Source organism: Artemia sp. Qi Xiang Cuo, chromosome 17 (assembly GCF_049724085.1).
Source record: "Artemia sp. Qi Xiang Cuo chromosome 17, ASM4972408v1, whole genome shotgun sequence".
Taxonomy (NCBI): Eukaryota; Metazoa; Arthropoda; class Branchiopoda; order Anostraca; family Artemiidae; genus Artemia; species Artemia sp. Qi Xiang Cuo.
The window spans coordinates 26,720,737-26,745,588 of NC_142810.1; the positions used below are offsets into that span (position 1 = coordinate 26,720,737).

General features: G+C 38.2%; 1 protein-coding gene across 3 annotated transcripts in view; it reads left to right on the forward strand.

Moving 5' to 3' along the window:
* Positions 1-24,852, forward strand: part of Nt5b (5' nucleotidase B) — a 154,554-nt gene that overhangs the window by 28,197 nt on the left and 101,505 nt on the right. For 2 of the 3 annotated variants that reach the window (XM_089103738.1, XM_089103737.1), the window contains exons 3-5: positions 5,939-6,012; positions 13,007-13,124; positions 15,521-15,616. In XM_089103738.1, coding sequence (XP_088959864.1) covers positions 5,939-6,012; positions 13,007-13,124; positions 15,521-15,616 — 288 coding nt within the window. Of the gene's footprint in view, positions 1-1,157; positions 1,274-5,938; positions 6,013-13,006; positions 13,125-15,520; positions 15,617-24,852 lie in introns of those variants that run through there. The other variant, XM_089103736.1, reaches the window with a different exon arrangement.

Here is a 24,852-nt window from a genome sequence, read left to right on the forward strand (position 1 = left end):
TTTAGAGCACCTCTTGATTTCCTTCTGCATGAAAGGTAGCTGACAAGAATTAGAGTTCTATCTGCATTAACTGACTTGCATATCAACATTGTAGAATCTGTAGGTTTAAATCTGAAAATGGGTGTCTCCATTCGAATTCTGTTATTTGATTCCAACTTCTATCTACACTTTGCTCTAAAAATGGCGTTATTTAATTTTTTAAATTATTATTGAGCAGGTTTTTCGCAAAGCCTGGTTCTTTTTATGCTACCTATCGACAGAATACAAAATATCTGTGTTTGATTTATATTATTGTTGACAGTACAGCGTTCGACTCATTTTGGTCGATGTAAATGCCGAATTTTGACGACATGAAAAATTTTATGATATCTTACTCTGTTGTCTTTTTTTTCACTGTCGACATTCTTGTCGACGGAATTGATGCATCAAAAACCGTATTTGAAAAATGTTGACAGTCAAAGCTAGAATCGAATGACGCTCAAAGATGTTTCTGAGGTATACACAGTCCTAAGCTAGGTTCCGACAGAAGACGGTAAATTTTGTCAAGCAAATAAGACCAAATGACATCCATTTTTGCCGTTTTACCGCTGAAAAAAAACAGGTTAACTTTTATATATTTTACACACATTGTTACTGTCCTGAGAAATAGGTTTTTAATTCAGATTTTCACCCCTCGTGCAAGATATTTTCTTCGCGGGTGACGTGAAATCTGACTGCCAAATCGACATTTGACTCCTACCCTACCTAGCTTCAGATGCCACCTTTATTATCTAAATAACAGTTGCAGATTAACGTCAAAAATAGCTGCCTTTACATCTGATTTGTGGGTGAAAATAGAATACGTGTTATTAATCTATAATTGAGTTTTGCACTAACTCATCCTTGCCTTGATTCTTCTCTTAACAGGCCAGTATAGGAATTGCACGGTCAATATATATGTAAAAGCAATGACTTTGTATGGTTTATTGAACTCTTTTCGTTTGAGTTATTTCGGTCAATAATTTTTCATGTGTTGTTTTGCTAAACTTGAATCTTAGATATTTATATTAATTAATATCTTTTGCCAAGTTAAATGTCAGCCAACAACGTCAGGACATACCAGAGTATTTCTAACCATATTATGATATATCTTAAGTCTTGTAGTCTCTAAGCGCCTAATGGACGGTGAAGACATTTTGAGTTCCAACGAAAGCTCCTATGAAGACGAATTGGAACCGTTTGTTGTTGGACAGTATAGCCATATTCTCACCGCCAAGAGAGTATATAAACAAAGGTAGTACCTCTGACTCAGTGAAATCAAGTTTAGGCTGACGTTAAAATTCCCTGGAATTTACACAAGGATGCAATTTTAGTCAGGCCTCTCTGGGCATTCAAATTCATTTATTTCAAATAAAAACGCGCTTATAAAACATGATATCCCACCTTGAATGCTGACTGTTTGGTGTCCATTACTCTTACTTGAAGAGTGATTTCCAAGCAGTGTTTCAACTTCTACCGATATTTCGAGAGATCTACCGAATCCCTAGTTCATCTCCCGACAAAAAAAAATATTTATACCAAACTAAAACGGATTTTACCAAAACTATTTTCGGTAGGAAATTGGCTAGAGGCCGCCCAGAACGCATTATGCTAAAAACCTAACCTGATTAACTCTATATATTAAATATTTAATTAAAATATACCTGTATAGTAGTTCATCTTACTGAGACTAAGCTGATTATCTCCGAATGCAGACAGAGAAACCGGCTTGCACATGTTTGGAAGTATCATGAATGTAAATTTCTTTTGCTGTATGTGTTGTCTTTAAACTTCAGATTTTTAGAGTTTCGACTACTATTGACAAGGGTCGCTCTTTACTGAATTTGTACAATGAATGGTTTGGTAATCTTATGCCATGAAAGAGAACAATATTGCCGCTTTCACTGGGAACAAGTTACTGATAACTACATACGGTTGTAATTTCGTTCAAGTTCGTATTGTATTGCATTCAGCATGTATTTCATATGATCATCCTATATTTGTGCAAAAGTAATGCATATCAATGTCCTTTCAGTATTGATCAAACAATAGGCTACCAATATAACATAGTGGCGTCACTGTTCCGCCGTATTACCTATTTAAAAAAAATGCAAATGCTGCATTTTAACTTATTTTGTCTTACACAAAAATGTATGTAAATATTGAAATGATAAAATGCCAAAACGAATATTATTGTCAAGCAAGGAAATGCTATTTTGAAATATGAAATCCCTAACGCCTGATAGAAAAGAGCTTACACGAAGATGCAACCTTTTGATTATTAGCCATCAATGCGTGAATTGTGTAGAGCTGTGGCCCCTTGTCTTTTGTTTGAAAGCTTGCATATCTTCATATTTTCTAAGGTGGTAACAAAACAAAGTTTGACGTTTTCCATCCTGGATGCCAATATTTTTTGATGACGTTCCTTTTGCGTTCTATTTGTTAAATTAAAGTTCTCTTTAATTTATTTTTGAATTCGTGACTTCAGCTGTGTATGTTAATCAAATGAAAGAAAAAGAGAAGTATTTCTCGGCCTTTTTCTGCGTCATGAAGCTAGAAATGTTAGTTGAAAGTGATTCACTAAGATGATAGATGGTTTTGACAGGGTTAGATGGCGGAATATTTTTGGGACCGCATAAATCGCTTTCAGATGTTTGCTTGGATGGCAAGGCTAAATTAAGGGCGACTTTTTTTTTACACAAACCAGATGTTTTGAAACTTTGTGAAAATCAAACCTTAGGTTATAATTCTGGTTTTAAAAAAAATTAATTTTTTTTACCCCAAATTGTGTTGTTTGCTAGTCAAATAGCCTTTCAAGAGTAGAAAACCTTTTCTAAGATCTTAATGTGGGCAGTTAGTCAGAATTTTTAAGAGGCTTGACTGTTTCTAAGAGACGTGAAACTTTGTTACTTGAGGATTGGCCTCGCCTAAAATTTATCTGGTTAAACCTATTGGCAGAGCTAGAAGAGAAGAGGTTGCATATTCCTTCAAGTTTTCTGGAATTGTTGCTATGGGTTATTTTCGCATTAAGTCAGAATTTTTGTTTTTTGAATAACCCTTTGGTTATTAACCCCGTGCTTCACTTGGTACGCAAGTTTATGTTCGATGGAAACTTTTCTTAAATGTTGTGACATATTTTGAATGTGCCTTACCTAAATGTTCCAAGCTCCAAAGGCAATTGCTTCGATGTAATATACTCGGCCCTATCATAGGCAGCGTGCTAGCGCTGCCTAAGTAAAGAACGATGAGGGCACAATGTGTTGTTTTTTTTCTCCACCCGAGCACTTCGTATCGAAGAAGTTGTCATAGAAACTTCGAAAAGGGATCATTCAATTGGAAATGGGAGTGGCTATTGCCCTTTTTATAGTCGAAAGTGATTGGAGGGCAACTAGCTCCCCCCCCCGCCCATCAGTCCATCGAGCACATCCAATAAACATTTGGATATTGCCAGTGTTCTCTAAATAGTTGATTACCTGATAGAAAATACAATTCGTGGGGACAATCTCCCACAACCCTCAGAGCAGAGGTTGTAAGCTATGACCCGGGAGTCTATAAGGTTTTTCTAGAAGGCGTTGTCGTAGAAACTTCAAAACAGGCTCCTTCGATTTGAAATTCAAAGGGCTAGTACCCTTTCTAATAGTCGAAAGTGATTGGAGGGCCCCTAGCCCCCCCCCCCCAAGCCCATCTTTCCCCCAAATACATCCAATCAAAATTTTGAGATAGCCATTTTGTTCAGCGTAGTTGATTTTCAGATAGAAGATATGTTTTTGAGGAGGACACTCCCCCACAACCCTCAGGTCAAGGGCTTTAAGTTATGTCGTGGGGACATATAAGGTTTTTATAGAGGGCGTTGTCGTATAAACTTCAAAACAGGCTCATTCGATTGGAAATTCAAAGTACTAGTACCTTTTTAATAGTCAAAAGTGACTGGAGGGCAAATAGCCCCCCCCCCCCCCGCGCCCATTATTCCCCCAAACACATCCAATCAAAATTTTGAGATAGCCATTTTGTTCAGCGTGGTTGATTTCCAGATAGAAAATATTTTTTTGAGGAGGACACTCCCCCACAACCCTCAGGGCAAGGGTGGTTTTAAGTTATGCCCTGGGGGCATATAAGGTTTTTATTGAAATATTTGTCGTAGAAACTTGAAAAAGGGCTCATTCGATTTCGAATTCAAAGGTCTAGTGTCCTGTTTCATATTTAAAAGTGATTTGACGATAACGAGCCTCCCTCTGACGCCCACCTTTTCCCCAAAACCATCCAATAAAAATTTTTGGATATCCATTTTATTCAACGTAGTTAAAAGTTTTGGAAATTAGGTCTTTGAGGATGACAACCCCTACCCCCACAGCCCTCAAGTCAAGGGTTTTAAGTTATGCCCTGGGGCATATAAAGTTTTTATTGAAAGCGTTGTCGCAGAAATTTCAAAAGGGCTCATTCAGTTGGAAATTGAAAGGGCTAGTGCCTTTTTTAATAGTTAAAAGTGATTGGATAGCGATTAACGCCCCTCTCACGCCCACCATTTTCCAAAACACATCCAATCAAAATTTTGAGATATCCATTTTGTTCAACGTAGTTGAACGTTCTGGAAATTAGGTCTTTTAGGATGATAACCCCCTTCGAGCCCTCAGTGCAAGTGTTTTAAGTTATGCCCTTGGGGCAGATAAAGTTTATATAGAAACTTGTTGTATAAATCATAGGCAGCACGATCTCGCTGCCTAAGTAAAGAACGGGGACTCTTGAGAACGAGACAAGAAACGGGGACTAAGTAAAGAGGAGGACACTCCCCCACAACCCTCAGGGCAAGGGTTCTAAGTTATGCCCTGGGGGCATTATAATAACGATGTTGGCACAATGTATTATTTATTAATTATTTTCTTTAGAGCAGGGCACTTCGTATCGAAGAAGTTGTCGTAGAAACCTCGAAAAGCATTCATTCAATTGGAAATTGTACTGGCTTGTGCTCTTTTCAATAGTCGAAAGTGATTGGAAGGCGACTAGTACCCTAGTACCCATATGGGTGTGTTGTGTTCTGGGAAAAGATGTGTTCAGGTTTTGTTCCAAGATATTAAAAATTCCGTATATTAAATAAGAGAATATTGCTATGAAACTAACGACATCAACAAAACCATTCTGCCATATAAATTAGTGTACTTGTTCTGTCAAAATGTTCTACCGGAATTATAACTGATGATTCGATTATAGGAAGGCTGGTGTTGTGCCTGAAGTGTTGTCTTGTTTTTATTATTGCTTTTTAAAGTAAGCCAAAAAAAAGTAATGATAAGGCTTTGATTCGATTTTAGTTTGACAGGTTTCATGCATAAAAGCTTACACGAAAGAAAAGAAATAAAACCCGCTCAGTTTAGTTTGAATAATTCTCTTCCATCACTTTCATTATTTAGCATGACAAGGCTATTATAGTAACATTTTCCTGTTTAGAGCCCTATAGGGTGAAGGGAAGGGATTGGGTAAGCTCTACCTGACATGGGCAGAGGGAGGGAGGGGGACTCATTGTCGCTTTCATATAACAATTTTATAGCATTAATTCCATAGCATGACTGCATTTTCTTATTGACTGATTCAAGGAGGAGTGGGTGCGACGACTCCCCTCCGTCCGAACGGTACGGGCAGAAGTCTAGTGATCAGCTACTGAACTGGCATGTAGATTTGTGCTTAAAATATTTTGCTTAATTGGATCACGTAGACTGAAACGGACGTATCGGCCAGAAAGAATACATTTTTGTACTGGAATAAACTAATTCTCATTCTGGAATGTATCTTATTTTCCTAAATTCTATAAACCTAAATTCTCATTCTGAAATAAAACTTATTTTCCTGTAGGTTAAGGATGTGGCATCTGTTTTTGGTTTATGATTGGCGATCTAACATGTATTTTAACATTTTTTACATATTTTTTCAGAATCTTTGTAAACAGAAGTCTTCATTTAGAAAAAATCCAATTCTATGGATTTGACATGGATTATACCCTTGCAGGTAAACTTATGATGTCTTTGAATTGTTCTTGGTGTTGTTATTAACTGAAATTACCATATCGCCTACTGTTAGGAGAGGGACCAGAATTTTCTCTTTCTTTTTGTTTGATCGTCAGTTGTAGTTTGCAGCTCAATAATGCTAGGAGATAGAACTTCGATATTTTTTTTTCCGGGATTGGGATCGTGAAACGTTGAAGGAAAATTCCTCTGAAGTTTTAAAGTTCATTATAACTCTCTAGAAAAAAATTGGGAATAATTACTTATAGCTAACTAAATAGCACTAATATGAATAAGAAGTGCTTTTATAGAGTCCTAAGGTCAGAGATTCCCTATCTCTTCCAGATTTACAGGAATAAAAATCAGTCTAGGAAATAACTTTTCATTTTGAAATATAACTTATGTATAGAAAGCCCCAGTCGTGAAGTAGACTGACACACGTCCAGCATTAAAAAAAAGTAATTCAACTCATAGGTGGGGGGCGGGCCGTTTTTCGGAATGTTTTAATCTCAATATTTACCAGAAGGAGTTATCATATCTCAACCAAAACAGATGGGAAGTAAAATCGCTGTGAAAGGATGTTCGGATACAACCCGAACTCTGGGGAGGGGTAGTTGGATACCTAAATTCTTGTCATCGGGGCATCTGCCAGAAGGGTTTGTAAGATTTCGACTAAGCCCGCTGGAAAGTACGAGCTAGTATATATTATGCCTTTTGGGGATTGAAACCTAGCCCGACCTGTGCGGGGGATAGAAATGAGGAAGGACGCCTAGATTATTGTCATCAGGACTTTCAAATAGAAGAGATTGTCTTAATCTCAACCAAACTTAGTGTGAAGTTTGTACTTTTTGTGGATTCATATCTTATTGAGTCTATTTGGGGTATCAAGTCTTAGACCTCAACCAAACTTTTTGAGAAGTAAGATCTAGTATCCTATTTATACTTGTTGAAGATCTAGGCCGACGTGACCTTTATGGGGGTAGGAAAGGTAAGGTATCCCTACATTGTCGTCATAAGGTCATCATATCTAAGACAAGCTGTTAGAATTAAAAATAAGTATCCTTGCTATGTCTTTTAGGGGTGCTAATCTTTTCTTTTTTTCTTTCTAATCTTTTTTTTTTGAGAAAAGCTCCTAAATTATTTCTATCTCTTCGTCCAACCAAACCTTTTTTTTTTTTGGTTCTCAACCCATCTCGATAAGAAGTAAGAGTAAGTGTCCTGGTTGTATATTTAACCAAACTTGGTGAGAAGTAAGAGTAAGTATCCTCTTTGTGCAAGACTTCAATCTTTTCAGACTCCATTCCAACCCCTGAAGGAGGAGGAGAGGTTGGAGTATCTACTATCTTTTCATCAAAACGTCTACCAGAGGGGGATTACAAATCTTCATCGAACTAGGTCTCAAGTAAGAATTAGTGTCTTGCTTTTCTTGTAGTACTCAATCTGGAAGCAATCCACATCTGGAGAGGGGAGGGGTCTCTAAATGTTTTCATCATAACAGTTACCAGAACTGACTGATAGATATACATAAAACGAAATAAAAAGTAAATGCTTGTATCTTACATATGTTTTTTGAGGTCCAGGTTCGATTCCCCCCCTCCCCCTGTGAATAATATAGAGATGCACTAAACTATTGCAATCAGGACATCTTTCAGAATAGGTTGTAATGTTTCGAGAAAATATGGTAGAAAGCAGGAGTTGATTTCCAAATTCTGTCTTTTCGGTTTTGAACACGGCTTAATCTCACCAGGGAAGGGATCTTTTAGTTTTTTTTTCATCAGCTCATCTTGCAGAAGAAGAAAATTTATTCTCTATCAAACTTGAATACAGTTAACCTCTAGTGTCCTAGTTTTACCTTTCGAGGTTCCGTAGGGGGCACCTAAATTCCCGTCATCAGGGTACCATAGGCAGCGCAATAGCGCTGCCTAAGTGAGGGAGATTAATTTTGTGAGGAAGGTTTCGTGCCAGCACTGAAGGTATTAAAAATGGCCCCAGGTGCTTATAGTGTGGTAAGTGTTTTTTTTTTATTTTTTTTAATTATGATGCTTGTGAAGTTAGAGCAAATTATTGAACATTATGAATATGATCATATGCAGCGCAATAGCTCTGCCTAAGTAAAGAGCGATGTGAGCACAATGTATTGTTATTATTATTTTTTTGGTTTGTTTTAGACCAGGTCACTTCGTATCGAAGGAGTTGTCGTAGAAATTTCGAAAAGGGCTCATTCAATTGGAAATTGAAAGGGCTAGTGCCCTTTTTAATAGTCAAAAGTGATTGAAGAGCAACTAGCCCCCCTCCCACGCCCACGATTTTTCCAAATACATCCAATCAAAATTTTAGAGATAGCTATTTTGTTCAGCGTATTTGAAAGGTCCAGAAATTGTATCCTTGAGGATGACAACCCCTCCCCCACGGTCCTCAGGACAAGGGTTGTAAGTTATGCCCTGGGGGCATATAAGGTTTTTATAGAAATGGTGGTTGTATAATCTTTGGAGGGGGCTCATTGGATTTGTAATCAGAAGTTCTAGTACCCTAGATTCAGAGTGACTGGAGGGTGGATAAACCCCCCCCCCCCATGCCTCAAATTTTCCCGAAATTCTTCTGAGAAAAATTTTGAGATGGCCATTTGTTGTCGTACAAACTTCAAAAAAGGCTTATTCGATTAGAAATTAAAGGGGCCTTTTTTAATAGTCAAAAGTGATTGGAAGGCAACAAGCCCCCCCCCCCCCACGCCCATTAATTCACAAAACATATCTAATCAAAATTTTGAAATAGCATTTTGTTCAGCGTAGTTGAAAGGTCCGGAAATTATGTCTTTGAGGATGACACCTCCCCCCGTCAGCCCTCAGCGCAAGGGTTGTAAGCTATGCCCCGAGGGCATATAAGGTTCTTATGGAAAAGGTAGTCGTAAAAGCTCCGGAGGGGGCTTATTGGATTGGAAATAAGATGTTCCAGTTCACTTTTTAAGAGTCAAAGTGATCGCCCCCCTCCCCTACGTCGTATTCTTCGCAAATGAATGCAATAAAAATTCTGAGATAGCCATTTGTTCAAAAATATACCAAATATCCTAAAATAAGGCTTTTGGAGTGGACAGAATCCCCCAGAGTCTGTGGGTAAGGGTTCTGCGTTATGCCCCAGGGGCATGTAAGATTTTTATGGAAGGGGTGGTCTTGTGAACTTTAGAAGATGTTCATTTGATTTGTAATGCATAGTTTTAGTTCCCCTTTAAGAATCAAACATGATGGGGAAATACTAGCTCCCCTCCCTGACATCCTCTTTTCCCAAAACGTATTCAATTGAAATTATGAGATAACCATTTTGTTACCAATAGTCCAAAAAGCATATAACAATGTCTTTAGGGCGGACACAATCCCCCGGAACCTGTGGGCAAGGGTTGTAAGCTATGCTCTGGGCATATAAGGTTTTAATGAAAACGCTAGTCTTGTGAATTTTGGATGGGATGGAGCTCATTTGATTGAGAGTCGGAAGTTTTAGTTCCCTATTTAAGAGTCAAACGTGAATGAAGGACAATCAGCCCCCTCCCCAAGCCTATTATTCCCCAAAACATATCCGATCGAAATTTTAAGAGATGTATTGTGTTCAGCCTTGTTGGACGATCCTGTAATGATATCTTTTGAGACATCAACCTCCCCAAAGTCCTCAAAATACGGATTGTAAGCTTGAAAAATTGTTTAGTGTCAACGTACAGAGTATTCATTGAGAAAGGTATGCATGTTTGAATTATTCTTTCCAACAAGATGAAGGATATTCGGGTGAGCCTTTCAGTGAATACTGAGGGGAGTGTTGAACTTAATCAAAACATGTTATGTGTATACGGATTGACAAAAGGGTACAAAACAGAAATAACTGAGTATATTAATTTCGAAAATTCAGGAAATGATAAGGGAGATGATCAGAAAGGCAATATCTGCATGCTACCAATACTACTACAACTACCACCACTACTACTACAACACTATTGTATGTATGTATGCATGTATTTCCAAAAAAAGCCATCGGGCCGTAGGAAAAAACAGAACATAAACATAACAAAACCAACAATAAACAAATAAATTAAGAAAAAAACACAAGTAAATTATTCCATTTACAGTATTAAAGGGAAAATTGGACTCAATCAAAAGACACTATGTGCATGCACATTGTCAAAATAGCGTATCTCAAGAATTGATTTGGGTATTAAGTTGGAACTTTCAGAGAATACTTAAAGAGGAAGATCATCTCACCAAAAAACAATATATGCACACTACTGCTAATACTACTGTTGCTGTTACATTTACTACTACTACTAATACTTATATTGCAACTACTTGTACGGTTAAGAGTATTGAGATGAAACTTTCAAGAATTATATGAACATACAGGCTATCAAAAGGACATATCAGCAATGTCATAGCAATAGATCACTTTATTAAGATGGAACTTTTACAACTTGATAAGAGGGATGTTCTACTGACCAAAAGGCAATAGGTTAATACTACTATTACTAGTAATGTCAATACTACTGCTGTGACTACTATTACAACTATGCCCAAGGGTATGAAGGTGAAATTTTCAAGAAATTTTGAGGTGGGGGGGGTGAACTGTCAGAACACGCCCTATGTATGCAGGTTGTCAAAAGGGTATAACAATAATATCTTAGGAACAGTTTAGTGTGTGAAGTTGAAAGTAAAAGGGCTTGTTGGGAGGAATGCTGAACTAACCAAAAGAAAATATTTACATCCAAGTGCTACTGCTTCTACTCATATTACTGCTATTGTTACTATTTTTACTACTTCTATTACTACCATTGCCGCTAAAACTTACGTTACAGGAATTATTCCTACTTCTACTACTGCCACTACCGCTAATAAAATTAAGGATGTTTAGGCGGACAAATCTGGGATATATAGAAACTGTATGGAACTAATTCGAAACACACTATGCCCAAATCGGTTGTCAAGCTGACGCATCAGAAATGCTTCAGGAACGGCTGATGCTGATGGTATGTATTAATCTAAAACTGTTAGCGCGTAGTGAACGGAACGTTAAATAAACTAGAGTTACTAGGTCCATACTACTACCAATCATGCTGCATTTATTGTTACTGCGCAAGCTAAGGGTATAAAGTTGAAACATGTAAAAATTATTTAGGTGGTTGTTGAACTAAATCAAAACAAACTATGAGTATGTGGACTTTCAAAAAGGTGACAGTAATATCTGAAGAACAAATTACATTATTAATGTAGACCTTTAAGGGTAAGTTATGGGAGATTTTGAACTAATCAGAAGGTACTATATGTATACTTTCAATATTACCACCATAGTTACTGTAACTAATGACGCTAAGGGTATTAAGATAAAATATTTGAGAAACGTTAGGAGTATCAATTAAATGAAAAAAAAATTGTATGCATGCAGGTTACAAAAGGGCATATAAGCAATATCATAGGCAGCACCACTCTATAATAGCTAGAAATATTATTGAAAGCAGCTAATTCGATTCAAAGTTAAAATTTCTGGTATCCTTTTTAAGAATAAAAAGAGATTGGAGGGCAAGCAACCCTTCTCTCAAGCCCATCCATTTTCCAAACACATCCAGTCAAAATTTTGAGACAGCCATTTCGTTCAATATAGTAGAATGGCCCAGCAACTATGTCTTTAGGGATATTAGGTATGTCAACCCCCCACTATTATACAATTGGCCCATTATGCTTTAAAACTAATTGTTGCTTTAGAATAGATCAAAAAGCATTGTTTTTATGGTTGCCAATAAGACACCTCAGCAATGTATCGAGAACGAGTGAGGGTATTAAGTTGAAACTAACACTTCTGGTCTTATAATTTAAATAAATAAAAAGAGTGTAACTGTATCCAGGTTGTCAAAGAGCATAGATAGAATCTTTTGAGAATGATATTAAGTTTTATTTTTCAGGCCAACATCAGAAGAAATAAAATTAAATTAAAATACTATTTGTGTCAGGATTAAAAATTGTTGAAAGAGTTTCTCTAACATACAAACAGCAACTCATACTATGGATTCTTATAGAAAAAACTAAAAAGAAATAAAATAAAATTTTTCCATAAGAAAGACTATGTCCATAAAAAACGAAAAGGAATTAATTTAAAAAACTTTTTTCACAAAACAAGTTTTTCAAAGAAAAGTAAAGAGCTCCATTAAGCCAAGAATGAGGAGAAATAAAGTCAAATAATCTTCCAAGCTTAAACCTACCACAAACACTATCAATAAATAAATGATACTAAAAACGAACAGAAATTACAATAAATAGCCGGGTCAAACTCAAAACGAGCAAAAATTAACATGAATAGGGTTGATAGCCTTCATGCCTTCTCAAGACCAGAACATAATTTGCGCTTTACTGAAAATAAAATACGTTTTAAATGTTTTCGCTTTTCTTAACTTCATAAATAAAAAAAAAATCCAAAACTTTAAAGAATAAATATCAGTGTATGTTAATTATCGATTTCTGTGGAAGGGGGTGGGACTAGGGTATCAAAATATCTACGACTATGGCTCCGAATGTCCATCGTATGGTTCCGGGTCCTCGATTAATATTGTTTCCGTGCTTGATCGTATTCATGTAAAGCTAGGGAGTAATCCTCATCCATAAGAAAAACTATTTGAATCTTAATTTAATGTAATAGGGACTAACAGCTAGAAATTTTCTTGCCTATTTAGAAGGCTCGAGTCCGGTAGACACTGTCTCTCTAGTTGCTACGCAACTCTGTGCACCAGAGGTCAATTTAAATAAAATGCACGAGAATTTTTGAGCAAAGCTAAGTAAAAATGCCGCCCTCTCCTCCCAAAAAAACTGAACCTGGTTTGAAATTTCAAAGATGAGTCGTGTTATATTTATAAACAAATTAATTTGAATTAACAAAACAAATTAAAATATTGGTCCTATGCATTTTCAGAAGCTGAATTTCAAAAGAAATGTCATTTCAGTTTCGAATTGGCGTTATTTAATTATTCTTTTTTTTAGAATATATCGCTCCAGATCTCGATGTCCTTGGTTTCAACCTAATTAAACAGAGGCTAGTCTCTGTTGGGTACCCTCAAGAAATCATGGAATTTGAGTATGATGCATCGTTTCCTATTAGGTTTGTATCTGATGTTTATTGTTTAAATCATTGGATTGTGATATTTCAATTCCCGGAATCATTAATCATAGCGTAATTCGCCGCTAGTCTCGATGATTAATTTCTTTCAATTAAGAGAGAAAAAAAAAACATTCGACATTCCCTTTTTGAATGGTCTCAACTTTATAGATTCTTGCATTCTACCACTGCTGGGAGTCCCCCAGTTTTAGGGTAGCCTACAATCCTCGAGTGAAACTTTACGATACATTCGTGTCGGACAGTTTTCTGATAAAGGTAATCTTGTAAGGGAGAGTTTTTGACGATTTGCTCCCGCCGTGTAGCCTCAACTTTACCAGGAGGAATTTTAGACATTTTCATGTTTTCTTTTATGGAGGAGGAGATTTAAAAAAATATAAACTATAGCTGAAACCACAAAACGGAATATAAGATATTATAGGGGAGGATAGTGAAGATCTTGAGATTTCAAGTGTGCTTACAGGCATCCATGACGACCTTGGCCTGCCGTGCCTGGTTTCAAGTATATATGACATGTTGTCTAACATTTCTGAACTGACTTCGAGGATTTCTATATGAGACTGCTCTTATCTCGACCTTGCTCCTCAATTTGCCGACATGCGAGTCGGAATGGGTGATTTTTTTTTCCCCGAGTGAAAGCTTTTTTCAAGTCAGAGCGTCTTGGAAGCAACTGTTCACAATATTGCCGGTTTATGTTTAATTTTTTTTTTCAAGTTTTGTCTTGTACCCACTTGAAATACTTAGAGGCTAAATTTAATTAACTCCTCGTCAAAGCCCTTGATTGACTATTAAGTTTGTGTTTCACATTTTAAGGAAACTTCTTAGAAAGATTCCTAGATTAACATTCAGAATTAACCCGAAGTGTATTTTGGATACTATTTTATTTATTTATTTATAACCCACAAAATACAATGGAAAAACTGGAGTAAAAAAAACCCATCGATACATTATTCTATGTTACAACATAATTAAATTAACTCAATTGAAAAAATGGCCAAAGAGGGTCAAAAGCACCAATCATTTGCTAAGTTTTAAAACATAGATCTGCAGATATTTGTTTCAGTCGCGAGGTCCGGTCACCAATTAATTTTTTTTAAACTTATTCGATTATCCTATGCTAAATTTATCGAAAATACCTAACCAAAAAGATAGTACATCTTTGAAATTTTTGCTGTTGTTTAATTTAGTGAATCAGTTTGGCTTCTGTATAGTAATATGGTATATTTGAAAAAACACCCATTTTACGTTTAGCGTTTTAACAGCCTGTTTATTTCGTCTCAATCGTATGATAATGAGCATTGCCAAATGATCAAAATTATTTGGATTACTGGCCATGATTCGCAAACCGTACCCGTTTCCATCGACATAACCTGCGCTTTCAGTTGTATGTTATCTGTATTATCTAGACAGAGCACTACTACTAAATAGGGTCAATTAAAGGAGATATTCTCATTGGATTTCTGTCCATGGTAATCTAATCTATTGAGTTTGACCTCTTTGTCTGGGTCTTAAATATATTGCCGTGTTTGGTCTGCCGTTATACGAACATTGGAAAGCTCAATGGAAATACGAGAAAACTTCTTTCTAAAGATAGCATAAAAAACGACGATATCTGTTAATTTGGTGTTATGTCCAAAGAGTATAGGTAACTTATAAAAATGAAAAAACTGGCGCTAGTGTCGACAAAAAAACCTATCAACGCCACTTAGCGTTAGGCGACATTTGACATTTTTTACTGTAACAATAAGAATAATTAATTTAATAAGTGTAATTGTTCAAATTAGGGTATTAACAAGTATCTGATCTCAGTTCCTGACAGAAAAATGATTACAGAGCTTGAGAAAAGTCAAGTGTTGCCAAACACTAGATGCCGTTGGTAGTTTTTTTTTGACAATTAGTGCCAGTCTCCACTCTTGTAAGTTACCCATACTCTTTGCTTATATCCGTAAAATTTCAAATGAAAACAGTGACCATTATTTTCGGCTCATTCAACTGTTTCTAGTGGTAAACGGCGAGTTCAGAAAAGAGTCCATTGTGGATGGTCGCTTATGAGTGAATTGGAATATCCTGTACAGGACCTGTATTCTTTACAGGTGTTCAAGATTTTAGTGTAAAGCCGTAAACACTATTTCCGTAGTTTCTAGCTTGTATGACGTTATTTCCTGAAGACAGAGAAGAAGAAAAAAGGTAATTTATAAGAAAAAAGGTTTTTCAAAAGGTGTTTCGTGTCTGTACAAATTCTCCTCTAAAACTCCTTCTAATAATTAACTCTGTCCTTAATAAAGATTTCGCATGGGAATTTTTGGCTGATTTAAACTGTGTAATTTATAAATATTTTGTAATAGTGAAACAAGTGATATAGATGCCAGTTTTTTTTTTAGAGGCTTATGGTTTGATACGTCATATGGAAACCTCCTCAAAGTTGATGCATATGGAAACATTCTCGTTTGCGTTCAAGGATTCCATTTTTTAACCCCGTAAGTATTTTTTTCATTATTTATCTCGAGGGGCTAATAACTGACCGTCTCAGGTGTCCCTTCCTTCGTGCCTCCGGCATGCCTCCTTGCCTCCAGCCTGCCTCCGTGCCTCCGAGACACCCGGCCTCGTTGCTTGTTAAAAAATTAGGGATTTTTTTTAGACTTAACAGGGAATTTGCACCAGAAGCTGGCAACACTGATTCTCGCCGTTGTTTGAAATTATTCTGATGTTATTTTTCTGATATGTAGGGCCCAGCTCAAGAGGAACCAAATTTTAGTTTAGCCATGCATAGGTATAGCGGTAGGGCAAGTGATATTTTTTTTGGGGGGGGGGTGGGGGGTCAAGCCTGCTTAAATAATAGGCTATACTATGCTGTGTAAATATAGGCTAGGCCTAGAGGAAGGGTATCTAAATAAAGGGTGATTCTGGTGCTCCAGCTGTTTGTTATTACCAAATAACACTTTTTGGAAAAAAAATGGGCATATTTTAGCGATATATCTTGGAATTAGGAGAGAGGGAGTTATACTGAATGAACTCCCATTAGGTAGAAACTTTTTGAGCGTAATGAATTAAGAAATTGTTTTTATTATAATGTTCAGTTCGGATAAGAAATCTTTCAACAAATTGCCGAAATTAGCGATACCAACCACTGGCGAAAATAGAAGATGAAAATCATCACAATAAACCTGAAAAATCGAAATTTGTCTCAACTTTATACAAGAAAATTAATATTGTGACCTACGTCATGGATGCTGGCAAGGAAGGGCGGGGGGGGGGCATTCCCCCTAGAAACTTGGGACTATAAAGTAATTATAAGGAAAGCAAAGGAAAATCAGAGTAGGTAAAAACCATGGGAAAAATGTTTTCTGCCCCATTGTTGGATGTCTGTCAGTGGATTCTGACCCACAATAAGTAAAATTCAAGCTTCTATTTATGACTGAGTAACTCCTAACCAGTTTTCCACAAATGTTTTTTATATATGATTTGGTTGGAACAAAAAAAAACATTCTCCATAGTAATGAATAGTAAGTAAATAACGATCCTTGTCAATAACGAAAGTATAAGAGCCTAACTATTGATAACATTCAGTCTAAGAATCAGCTTTTTATGGAGATCTTAAATATGTTTTTGTTTATTAGCAATTAGTGCAATTGTTAGAACACAAGAAAGTTTGTATAATTATAGAAAACACAAGGAAAATAACTTAATAAGGGATAATTTTGGTAAGAATATGCCGTCAACATTTGCTTGCATTTGAAGATTTGCCAGTGATTGCTCACTGTGTGAACACCAAGTTGAGAAAAATTGGGTTAGTGAGCCTGTGACGAACATAAAGAATTCTAGGTTTTGTCTTGTCAAGACTTCTGACGGCTCCATAACACCAATAAAAAAAATCCACGCTGATGTGGCTTCTGAGGGAAAGCTCTGAGAAGCTGAGTAGTGACCGATTAAAACGGGTGATGGTCCAGGGCCGACGAGTAGGACTACGTGAGTCGCCACAGTTGGGCGAGAAAACAGTTTGGCTACTTATCTGGGCGAAGATGCCACTCTGTTGACACGCAGAATATGGCGATGCCGTTCCCTGACCACATAGGATTTCTGTGCCAGGGGTTCGCTGAATGCTGATCTCACATTAACTGCCGCATTTGTAGACCAGGGTTACTGTAACTCCAGCCTGTATATCATGCATTCAGCAGAACCCGTTTCTATGGAAATGGGCAGCAACGTTGTCTTTTGCTTTGACTCAGACGTCTTCACAAAGCTGAATTCATTTATCCAGAAGAAAGGGTTCCACTTTTTTGATGTCTCGTCAGCATCGCAATCATCATGTTAAAAATGGCACCTAAACCCAAAACTGACCTCAAGACCATAACCACCACCATCACCATGTTCAGTGTGTCAACAGAAGGAATTTTGTTTAACATTTATCAGAGGTAGTTGTTATTTTTTTTCCTCCCCTCCTCCTCTCCACTCGGTGATATTTTAATACAAAAACATATAAATCTTACAACTTTATGCATTTTCATATCACCTAAACTTAAAAAAAAATAAATTATTATATACCAGTCAATGCATTAGTGGACATGAAGGCCCACTACCATTTAACTTTTTTCTTACCAAATATCTATCGCTCCGCCCGTTCCAGGGTGTCCTTCCCCCTCTAGGAGACGCTTTTCTGGTGGCATTTTTACTTCAATTTCTTCAAATTCATATCCCTCAATTTTCACTAATACGAATTCAAATTTTAAAGGTGGTCTTCCAAAAGGCTTACTCTTACAACTTTAAAATTTTTTAACACAAAAAAAAAACTATTTGCTCTCCCGTAGACTGGGCGTCTTCCGTCCACAAGAAACCCATTTTTGCGTTGGCACTTTTTTCCTTTTTTTTTTCTTATTTTTTTCCGCCCTTTTTACGACCAACTTTAATCAACAAAGAAAAAAAAAATACAACCAACCCATCAACAAAAAAACAAAAATAACCGACGTGCACGAGGGCACAGAACTGAACATAATCTTGAACAATGTCTCCTACGGACGAGGAGGCCACCCACGGCTGGGCTGGTCCTTCCAGCTCAAGTGCGTGTGCCCCTCGTCTCCCATTTGCTTGAGGTCTTGATATAATTTTATGAGTCTCAAATGCATTCCAAGATCTAGGGCAGCGGAAGCGATGAATACCGTCGGAAAACTTGTTATGCTCAGTAGAAGACTTAGTAGTAGAAGACTTAGTGTTTATACTTGTGCTAACCGAGCTTAGTTTGACTTACTGAAGCTCATTTGTCCAGTTTCTTAGGGTTGTCATTGGAGCTGTGATTATCGAGATGATTACTGAAACGTACCAATAAATATCTGAGAAACTAGTTATTTTTTTTTGTTGGTTGCTTTACTAAGCGCTTTTTACTAATAACTCGGTAGTAACAGTTTTTCTGACTCTTGCTTTACAGTTTTCTCTTCAAATACCCAAAGGCCTGTGTTTAATACCAAGAAAGTTGGATTCTAAGTACATTCGGGAAAAAAGGATATTTGTGTTCTGGATTATTTCGTGTCAAAGCAGCAGATTCCTTTTTTTTAGTACAATTAAGAATCCGAGATCCAAGGGTGCGTCTTGGCACAACCACTAAACAGAAAAGCAGGTATGATAAAAGGGAAATGGACGTGTGAAGGCGTGATAAAAGGCAACTTTTACCGCTGGTCAAGTCATATTGAAGAGGGCGGCGACGCGTAACGTCAATTCTTGGGAGGGATATTCAAATAAGGATGAAACGTGGATGCGTAGACACGTTTTTTCGGAACTTTGGAGAATTGTTTTGGCCTAAAATATTTGTCGTAGATCCTACTAATCCACCAGAACGTTTTCACGTCGAAATAATACTAGGAATATTGACAATCAGTTGTTAGTTACAACTAAAAACCACGTTTCACGGTACTTTGAATTTGGCACCTTGCTTTTTACGTCATCACCGCGCAGCCGTATGTTGTATAACTTAAAAACCGTGTTCCGGGATTTTTTTTGAAATTTCGGGATTTTTTCTGAAGAAAAATCGGAATTTTATTTTTGAGCCGGTGGCAACGCTGCATGTCTAATAGGAAAAAGTGGCACCATCAGTGCCATGTTAGGGTCTCCTAGTTTTTGCATGAATGTCAACAACTTGTAGTCCTCCGTTCTTCTTCTTTAGGTACATAGCAGTTGTTTTCAGTCTTGGGGGCTCTTTTCCTTGCCAAACAAACCTGTAAATGATTTTTTCCAAGTTTTAAAAGATCGCTTTTGAAGGTGCTGAAATATTCGACAGATACCGAATAACAGGCAAGCTGTATATATTTACATGTTGCGCCCTTTGGAATATGCCTCCGGCGTGCCTCCGTGCCTCATACCTCCAGGTGTCCCTCAAAATGCCCAGTTGTTACCCCTCGATTTATCTTAGAACATTCACTTACCTAGCCTCTTTTCTCAAGAGAACCAAAACCTTTTTTTTATTTTAACTTCTCTATTCACGATTTTATAGTGATGGGACTTCCATTTGAAGCAATAGAGCGTAAGGGAGAGAGAGAGAGAGACAGAGAGAGAGAGAGAGAGAGAGAGAGAGAGAGAGAGAGAGAGACACAGAGAGAGAGAGAGAGAGAGAGAGAGAGAAAGAGAGAGAGGTGACACATAGGTGACTTATCTCCAACCCTTAGTTCGGAGAGTTTTTCACGGTGGGAGAGAAGAGTCGTGGGGGGGTTGTTTCCTGCAATGGCCATTGGGAGCTCTATACTGATCTCAGGCTGCCCCCCCCCCTCCGCTGATTTTAGATATTGCACAAAAGACTAAATAATCAATGTCGTCTTTCCGCTAGTATACCAAAGGATCTCAATCATGTCAGCACGTCAGCAGCTATTATTTCTCCTTGTACCAGTCACGCTAACCAGAAACACAGGTCGATAATAACCTTAATTTACTTCTGCTTGGAGAAAAAGGTTGCGTAATAATTGTTGCGTAATACAGTGCTTCTATGACGAAAGAAAAGAAAAAGAGAAAAATGAAACTGACCATTAAAAGCCGAGAATTGAGCCATTGACATTTAGGTTATTTAATGAGAAGATTTTTTATTTCGAAAGAACCGAAACATCATTTGGAAGAGAGCTAAAGAGAGTTAGTGCCCTTAAGATTTAGATTTGATAAAGCGTGTGCTAGAAATAGGAAAACACACTGAAAGAGTGGGACCCCTTCGTTACCCCTAGAGAAATAGTCTCTAGACCTTCTCCGAAAAAGCCTAAAATGACGTCTGTACCCAAACTCCTCCTTAAGTTATCACACTTGAATGCTGAAAATCGACTTACAGAGGATTAAACACGTTAACACATAGGGCAAATGAAACCGATATTCTTCGTAATAAGACTTGATTTTTCTTTTAGTATCCGTTCTTTTTGAATAGACACTTAAGAAAACAGTAAAACCTTGTAAATATAAATCTCCCTTTTCTCTAATATATTTGCTTGCATCTTATTCTTTTCTGATGATCAACTTTACTGGAGGCAAAAACTGGTCAGGGATTTTTAGGCTTGGTATATAAAAATTAATATGAAAAATTAAAGTTTTAGAGCAAAATAAAGAAGATGGCGGCGGATTTTTTTTTTTTGTAAAAACAAGAAGTTTTAATAGTCCTTGTCTTTGAGAAAATGATGTGAATCTCAAAGAGAATTTAAACGAAGAGTGAATATTTAAAAAAAAAAGTAGTATGCTACATGAAAAGGCATTCTATGAATATATTTCTGCTTTAATTTATTTTCTGTACGAGTTTTCACAACCCTTATGTATTTGTGCTTGATTGCCAATAAAAGATACATCAAACAATTTTGTTGTAGGAGGGCTCTAGAGAAGCAGTCGTCAGGAATTGTACCATTTGGAGGTGCAATCTCTCGTTGAAAAGGCAAAAAAAATTAACGCAATATTATATATATGGCTATATACTATATACTATGCATCGTCAGTAATAAATAAAAGTTAATTTTATGAATCTAATTGAAAATGTACACTAACATTTATGGAGAAAATCATCAGCATAGTAAAAACTGCAGCGAAGTGTTTTTCGGAGTCTTTGTGACGCCTTATTAACAAGAGAAACATATGTTGACCGGGCATAAGTGTTGCTAGGGGGAGGGTGGGGTGAGGGATAGTTCTCCACTTCTACATCATTTTACGACCATATTGAAAAGTTCTAATGTTTCTTGCCAGTTACCGGTGTCTCAACTATTTGTAGTGAAGTCTTCCAAACAAAGGTGACTTTTTAAAACTTTTCCGATATTCCTGTAGTTTCTTATGATCAATGTTTCCTTGAGCTTACTTTCAATGAACAAGTTCCCATTGAGAAACAAAAAAGCTCTCCATTTTGTAAAAATTTTTTAAGCATTTCATAAACTTCCACTGACTTTTTGTCATGTCAAGGAAAAAAAAGGTACATTTCTTGACTATTAAAATACAACTTCGCCAAACTACGGTAATCAACTTTTGATAGCCACTAAACGTTTGTTAGCATGCCGCCTGTCTAGTATATACAATAGTATTTCATAAAAGACCCCCAGAAGCATTGATGGCAGGGTGTTGAATCGACGTTTCAATTGCGGGGATTTTCTATAGGGACATATAGCTAGCCTGTCGCCGAACCTTGTGACAACGGATTTAAGTCTCGGGGCTTGTATTGTTTGCCAAGCAGAGCATCATTCTACTGTGCTACCGCGGATGTCTAGTTTTTCTTGCTTTACTTTTCTTACCACTGTGAAAACCATCACGTAATGCTAGAGGAGAGTGGTTATTTACGTTTTTTTTAAAAACCGTGACGTTTTTTTAAAATATAAAAAAATCATTTTAAATGGTTGATTAAGGAACTGGTTTATAGATCAAATGAAAGCACATTATCAGAAAAAGAGAATGTGATTTTTCAGATTTTTCATTTTTCAACTACAGAAATAAAAGGGGGGGGTGGCGTCCCTGCATGTACCAGTTGTCCTACTAAATTCGAGGGGGTGGTACATACAGGGACAAGAGATGGTACATTGTGGGTTATGATACGCACCATTCATTTATTAGCAAAAAAAGATGAAAATCACTTGTATGATCAAAAAATTGACTTGAAATAACTAAAATCAAGCACACTTTCACCATAAATTAACTACCAGTTTTTGAGCATGAAATATGAAGATGCCCTGGAAGAAGCACGGGTCAGGAACAGGGGCGATAATTTTATGAGTATATCTTCTCTGGAGCAAAAAATAGAGTGTTTTTGGTCTGGCCACTTCCATTTCTGAAGTCTGGCTGTACACATAACAGTTACTTTGGCAAAGTGGTGGGTCCAGGGGGAGGGGTCGCGCACCCCCCTAACGTCGTCTAAAGTAGTTTAATTTGCTTAATTAACGCAAGTTTGCGTTAATTAAACTTGCTCCTAACGCAAGTTTATCGGATCAACCTATTTTGCCCCCCCGCTAAAAAAATCCTGAATCCGCCCCTGCTTTGGCACTGTTCTCTGTTTTCCCACAGTGCATCCAGGGAAAAATTTACAATGTCACCACCGTTGATGTGTCCAAAGACTTCTTAATTCACATCCTCCCCATCAGAAGAACCAGCTTTCAAAGGTTCACCACTTTTATCATCCAGAACTACTTCGTCTTCACTCTCTGGCTCTCTGAAGAGTTTCTTCTCTGTATAGGCGTTTTTCTCTTCAGCAACATTTTATCTACTACTTTAATGATCTTTGCTTTTCTTTCTTTTCTTCTTTTTCAAACTGCTGTGTGACAGGTATATCAGTCAGAGCTTTTGAAATTCTCTTGAATGGTCTTACTTATTCAGGAGTAGCTAGCTCTTGATTTAAAATAAGAGCGGATGGGCTCTGAGCTTATTCATTGTTTACCTCAGTCTCAGGGCATTCGGATTGATATAGGACATGGTTTGCACGACTAAAAGGGGCAGGTCGATCAAGATTATGGGGAGCAGGCCTATCAGTGAAAAAAGAGTTAAGAAAATCTTCTTCTGTGGAGATTTCGGGACTGGCTTCAGGTTTGAGAAGAATTATCCAACGTCAGCCCTATTAAAGCTCGTTGCTTGACCTAAGCTTATTGTATTGGCTTGCGAAGTATCAGCTGTGAATTTGGAGCTCAAAAGCCAGCCAGCCAGTCTATCCCTGCCTCTTTGGCGTTTCTCCAGTTTTGAGAGATTGTCTTGTTTTTTGCTACAGGGAAATCGTCGGTGAGGATCCAACGGCTTTAAAAGTAGAGATGACCCTAAAGCTCCGACGATTACACCACCCCTTCGAATCCCGATCCGGACACTTTTTTTTAAAACTCCCACGATCACCACGTGGTTTATGGTCCTAATATGGGCATGGAATCCCTAGGGAGAATGATTGCGTAATCGGGTCAATGACCTCTTTCTCCAGGTGTGTTTTTGGCACGCCCTCAGCGAATGTTGTTGTTGTTGTTTTGAACAGAGTAATTAGAGAGAACACGTGGTTAATGGGATCAATGTTGTTGTCGTTTCCGAGCCAACTTTCTTTTCTGGTCAGTCTAGAGTTGGCAGTCATTAATCAAATTGTTTCAAGGGAGTGTCTGACAGATGACGTCAAGTTAATTAATGTCTTTGGAGTTCGACCAGAATTGTCTCCGAGACAAAGTTTTGATCACACATGACAGATGATGTCATGATTGATTGATTGACACGAAAGGGGAATTAATTTGTTGTTCTAAAGAGAATTGATTCATGAAAGGGGAATTAATTTGTTGTTTCTAACAAGAGAATCGTTTCCGAGCAGACGTATTGATCTTAGCGCGCGAAAAGGTTTCCAAATAATTTGAAATGCATTGGCGCAGAGATGCCAAACAAAAGGAACATGCCGAAATTCCGTTTAGGGATAATTTTGGTGAAACCGTTTTAGCTATTTTATGGAACTATTTCGGCGAAACAGCTAGAGACATTTTAAAGGGTGATTTTTGAAGAGATTTTGGAAGAGGTTTTGAGTGTGGTCGTTATAATACACAAGTTGTATTTTAACAGTGTTGTGAGGTCTTCTACCCCAACCCCAAAGGCTTCTCATACCCCACCCCAACCCCGAAGGCAGCCCCCGGTCCTCAAAGGCCCCCCAACCCCGCAAAGGGCCCCCGGAGCCCCCAAAGGCCCACCCAGACCCTCAAAGGCCATCCCCGGGTCCCCCAAAGGCCCATCGAGCTCCCGAAGGACCCACGGGATCCCAAAGGCTCTCCACCGGTCCCCAAATGTCCCCCAGGCCCTCAACTGCCCTCCCTGTGCCCCGAAGGAAGCCCCACCGGCCACCCAAAGGCCCCCCAAGGTCTCAAAGGGCCTCCGGCGCCCCCACAGGCCCCCCCCGACCCCCAAAGGCCCTACCCGAGCCCCAAAGGCCCGCCCCCGGCGTCCAATGGCCCTCCCTCGGTCCCCAAAGGTCCCCCAGGCCCCCCACTGGCCCCCGGCCCACCAAAGGCCATCCCCGGGTCCCCCAAAGGCCCATCGAGCTCCCGAAGGACCAACGGGATCCCAAAGGCTCTCCACCGGTCCCCAAATGTCCCCCAGGCCCTCATCTGCCCTCCCTGTGCCCCAAAGGAAGCCCCCCCGGCCCCCCACAGGCCCCCCAAGGGCTCAAAGGGCCTCCGGAGCCCCCAAAGGCCCACCCAGACCCCCCAAGGCCCTACCCGAGCCCCACAGGCCCACCCCCGGCGTCCAATGGCCCTCCCTCGGTCCCCCAAGGTCCCCCACGCTC